The sequence below is a fragment of the Montipora foliosa genome, chromosome 5, assembly GCF_036669935.1.
Source record: "Montipora foliosa isolate CH-2021 chromosome 5, ASM3666993v2, whole genome shotgun sequence".
Lineage (NCBI taxonomy): Eukaryota > Metazoa > Cnidaria > Anthozoa > Scleractinia > Acroporidae > Montipora > Montipora foliosa.
Genome location: NC_090873.1, coordinates 23656187 through 23661186, shown reverse-complemented (window position 1 = coordinate 23661186; position 5000 = coordinate 23656187). Strand labels below are relative to the sequence as shown.

The 5000-nt window shown below is 45.1% G+C and overlaps 1 protein-coding gene across 1 annotated transcript in view; it reads right to left on the bottom strand.

The window, feature by feature from the left end:
* Positions 1 to 4298: 4298 nt before the first annotated feature.
* The window catches only part of LOC138002490 (uncharacterized), a 963-nt gene continuing 261 nt past the window's right edge, over positions 4299 to 5000 (bottom strand). The window contains exon 1 of the mRNA XM_068848526.1: positions 4299 to 5000. This exon is cut by the window's right edge and continues 261 nt beyond it. Coding sequence (XP_068704627.1) covers positions 4299 to 5000 — 702 coding nt within the window.

Below are 5000 nucleotides of genomic sequence, written 5' to 3'. Positions count from 1 at the left end.
GGTAATTTTACCAACAATTGTTAGAAATTGTGGAACGTTTGAAGCTTCAGACAGAGAGTAAGTTTTGTTTCGTGTATTGCATGGCGCACCTCCCATTTGAAAATTACTTAGCTTACATGGTGTTAGCTTCAGGGAACTAGAGCAAGATAGCTGGTTAAGGTTTTGAGTTTAAGCACATCCCCAAATCCCTAGGGAACAAAATCTGACGACCTGAAATAAATCATCACTGTCTAAGGGTATAGCAAGGTCTATGATTCCCATGTTGTACTTGAACAAGCTGCTACCTTGAACCTTGTACAACTGTCTCAAACTGTAAGAATGATCCTTCTCTGTGTTCATTTCCAAAGAATCAGACTATTCAAGTTGGAAATTGATTACAAAATGACAACAGGAAATTAGTAAGTTCTGACTAGACCAGGCCCAGGGAAGAAAGCAATGTTAAGAGTGACACACCAGAGTATTCCTTTTTTAATATCAAGCCCAAAACTTTTTAAACTTTAACAAGTATAGAACTAAAATATAATTTAATTTGTTAGTCCTTCGGAAGTATAAGATATGAGGAAATGGGAACCGTATTCACAATAAATGGATATCAAAAATTTAATGATCACGAGTGTTTTTCTTCATATCAACTTGCTGGTCACCGTAACGTTCTTAGCTCCAAACCGAAGAGAAACTGATAAATCACTTCAATCAAGCCCTTACGAAGTTTATTTCAACAACACGATCTCAAGTGCGTGATTTTGCTAGTCATGTGACCTAAGTACAATAGCACTGGGAGACCATTACACCTTTCCTTTCGTAAAAGAGAAAAAAAAAAAAAAGAACTGAAACTAAAATCTACACAAGTTTTAAATTGAACTATGGCCCTAAGTTGGCGCTAAACAACAAACAAACAACAAGTTGACAAACTAACTAACAAGTTGGCACTAAATGAAAATTTTGCCAGTAATAACAACAACTATACGATTGACTAGAACATGGCTCTCAAATAAAGTTCCTTTCTTTCAAAGTCCAGTTGGTTTCAACAACAGTTCTCTCCGCCGATCCATGTTAACTTTCAAGCGTAGTCCTTTAAATAGCTTGGTGGCTTTGAAACACGTCCAGCGCGTGTGATCCTGTGCTGGTCTGGCTGGGGCTTGTCAGACACTACAACTTCCGGTTTGCTTGACTGATCAGGTTGTACAGTTTCAGTGCTAGGCTCTTGTAGATGAAACTCTGCTGCACAGGAGTCCGGAAAGTTCGCTAAAGTAACTCTTTGCAGCTGAGGTGACGGGCTGATTTCTGGTTCATTGCGTTCGAAGGGAGTAGAATGGCTCCTTGCTGCTGCGAAGGTGTCTGCGATTCCTGCGGAAAATTCTACCATCTTCGGTTCTCACATTGTAGGACCTCACATCTGTTTGGTCCTGTACCACTGCCTTGAACCATTTCTGTGACCTATTGCCAGGTTGGGGTGCAACTCGCACTGTCTCTCCTTCCAGGAGGATTGGAAGCTCTTCCGCATGTTGGTTATAATGATAGGTTTGCTTTGCTTTCCTCTTCAGTATTTGATCTCTTGTTGCCCCTGTATCTGTGGACTGTGGTTTCAGCAGTACTTCAGCTGTTGGCAGCTGAGTTCGGGTGCGCCTACCGAACATTCGTTGCGCTGGTGAAGAATTCATTCCTTCAGTGGGAGTGTTTCTCCACCTTAGCAAGGAGAGGAAGAATTCTGAATCGGACTCTTTGGCTTTCTTGATCAGAGTACTGGCAGTTATCACAGCATTTTCCACCCGTCCATTGCTCTGTGGGTATCCGGGTGAGCTGGTTATGTGTTCAGTTCCAGACGATTTAACAAAATTGCTGAATTCTGCAGAATTGTACGGTGGTCCATTATCACTGTGCAACTGGTTTGGGATCCCATGCGCGGCAAAGTGCTTCTTCAACTTGTTAATGATAACAGTCCCTGTCTTGCTATACAGTTGGTCCACCCCAAAATAACCTGAATAGTAGTCTACCGTGCACAGGTACTCTTGTCATCAACTGTAAAAATATCAGTTCCTATTTTCTCCCACGGTCTAGAAGGAACTTCATGGCAGATTAGTGGTTCTTTGGGTTGATTGCTCTGATAAGCCATGCAGGTGTCACATTTCTGGATGAAGTCAGTGATTTCTGCATTCATGCCAGGCCAGTACAGTGTTTCTCGCGCTCTCCTTAAGCAACCTTGCACGCCGATATGCGACTCATGCAGCTTCGCCTTGATCCTTGGCCTTAATGTCTGAGGTATGACACATCGCAGTCCTTTGAATATGATGCCATCATGTACCGAAAGCTCGTCACGGAGTTGGAAGTAGGGATGGATGGCTGCTGGGAGTTCCTGCTTTGTATCAGGGAACCCGTCCACAATCGCTTTCTTGAGCGTTTGAAGGGTTTGATCACAGGCTGTCTCCTTCTGCAATTCTTTGAGTTGGTGTTCTGGTACTGGAAGAAAGTGTGTGGCGTGGATGTGTTCCACTTCTACTTAGGTTGGTGACCGCTCGTACTTTGTGAGGTAAGCTCTAGAAAGATTGTCCGCTAGCAGCATATCTTTGCCGGGCTTGTAGCAGATCTCGTAGTCATACTGCTGCAGACGGAGTAGCAAGCGCTGTAATCTCTTAGGTGCTGATACTAAAGGTTTCTTCGAGATTGAGACCAACGGTTTGTGGTCAGTCCATAAAATGACTTTGGCCGTAGACATAGTTGTGGTTATGTTCCATACCGAAAACGTGTGCCAGCAATTCTTTCTCGATCTGCGAGTATCTTCTTTCAGCCGGAGTGAGCGCTCTACTAGCAAAGGTGACTGGTTGCCCGTACTGCATCACCACGAATCCAAGTCCACCCTGGGATGCATCTCCTTGGCATTCGGTTGGGTCGCTCTCACTGAAATACTTCAGCACTGGTGCTTTGACAACAGCTTCCTTAATCTTCTCAAAGGCATCTTCCTGTCCATGGCCCCAAATCCACTCGGCATCTTTATGTGTCAAGCGACGTAGTGGTTCACACATTTCCGAAAGGTCTTGCAGGAACTTTGACAGGTACTTTACTAGCCCAATGAATCTCTGCACGGCTGGCACATCACCTGGGCGCTCCATTTTGACAATTGCTTCAATTTTTCGGGGATCAGGTTTCAGTCCGTCCTTTGTCATGACATGGCCAATGAACGACACTTCGCTGCATTTGAATTGAAACTTGTCCTTATTCAGCTTGATACCCTTTGTCCTGCACCTGTCCAAGAGGTTCTTCAAGTTCAGGTCGTGATCCTGGTCAGCCTCTTCGTCAGTGTCACCTTGACCGATAATAAGGAGGTCATCTGCGATTTTGTACACCCCCTTGAGACCATCAAGGCATTGGTCAAGCTTCTGCTGGAAACATTCCGGGGCTGGGCTTATCCCATACGGCATACGTAGCCATCGGTACCTTCCCCATGCTGTCTGGAAAGTCGTCAGCTTACTCGAAGCGTCATCCAATTGAATATGGAGGAACCCATCCTTAAGGTCAGCTTTGGTGAACACTCTCGCCTTAGACAACTCTGGCAGGATGTCATCAATAACTGGCAAGGGATAATGTCTCTGCTTCAGTGCTTGGTTTAGGCGCTGTGGGTCAATGCACACTCTAACCTTCCCGCTAGGCTTCTGCGTTGCAACCATGCTCGATACCCATGGTGTCGGCTTGTCCTCTTTCTCAAGTACTCCCAAGCCTTCAAGGCGGTCAAGTTCCTCTCTTAGTTTGCCGTTTACTGCATCTGGAACACGACGGTGTGGCATTACTACTGGCGGGACTGTCTCGTCAACTTCTAAGTGTAGTTTTCCCTCAATCTTGCCAAGGCCTTTAAACAGGTCAGCATACTCTGCTAGTACTTGCTCTTCGGTCAGACTGTTGATTCTGTCTGCGATAATCTCAGGTGTTTGGTGGTCAGGCTGCAGGATGTTCTGGCGCTGGACTACTAGGAGGTTCATTTTCTGTGCTGTCTCAGCTCCCAATAGAGGTGCGAAACCATCCTAAACTACGACAAACTCTGCTACATACTCTGTGTTGTTGCATGGGTTTCGAATGCGGACGCTTACTGTTCCTAACACTCTCAATTTAGACTTAGAGTAAGTGATAAGTTCTCTTTTTGTAGTCTGAATTTCTGTGTTGTCTGGGAGGCAACTGCGGGGCAGGATATTACAAGATGCTCCAGTGTCTATCTGCATCTCCACTGTCTTCTTTCCAATTTCCATGACTGCACTGATTCGCTTCTTGCTGTGAGAAACACTATAAACTTCTCCGGCAAATGAGAGAGCCTAAAGTTCATCCTCGGATGAAGTTGGTGCATCGTCGTGTACCTCATGCACTCTCAGCTTGCTCTGCTGCCGGTTGCTGCGGGAAGGGGCTTTGTTACCAGGCTGTATTTTTTGCATGCAGATATTGCTAAAGTGATCTTTTCCCCCACACTTATTGCAGGTCTTTCCGAATGCAGGACAATCTTCTTTCTTGCGCTCATGTCTCCATCCACAATATTTGCAATCTCTCATGATCATTTGCTTATTTCCTGGAAAGCCAGCGCTTCTTCCGAGGTTTGGCTGAGCTCGAAACTGTGGCTTCGACTGAGTCTGTCCTTTCTTTGATTTATTCAGATAATTTACGGTGTCTGAGCCATGGCTTGATATCTCTTTTAGCTGGCTATTTGCCGCTTCGGCTGCTCGGCAATAATCCATGCATTTCTCCAGTGTTAGCTGCGATTCTTGAAGTAGCTTTGTACGAAGGGCATTATCAGAAATTCCACATACTAGCCTGTCTCTGATCATTTCTTCTTTTAAAGTACCCAATGTGCGGACTACAGTTGCGTAGGCGTCGATTGTCTCGCCAGGCTCTAGTGATCTGTTATTAAACTTGTAGCGCTCGTAAATAGTGTTACTTTTACCTACGCAATAATTGTTCCACAGCTCTAAAACTTTGTCAATGCTACCTTGCTCTGCTTCGGACGCAAAGGGTAACCCACCGTG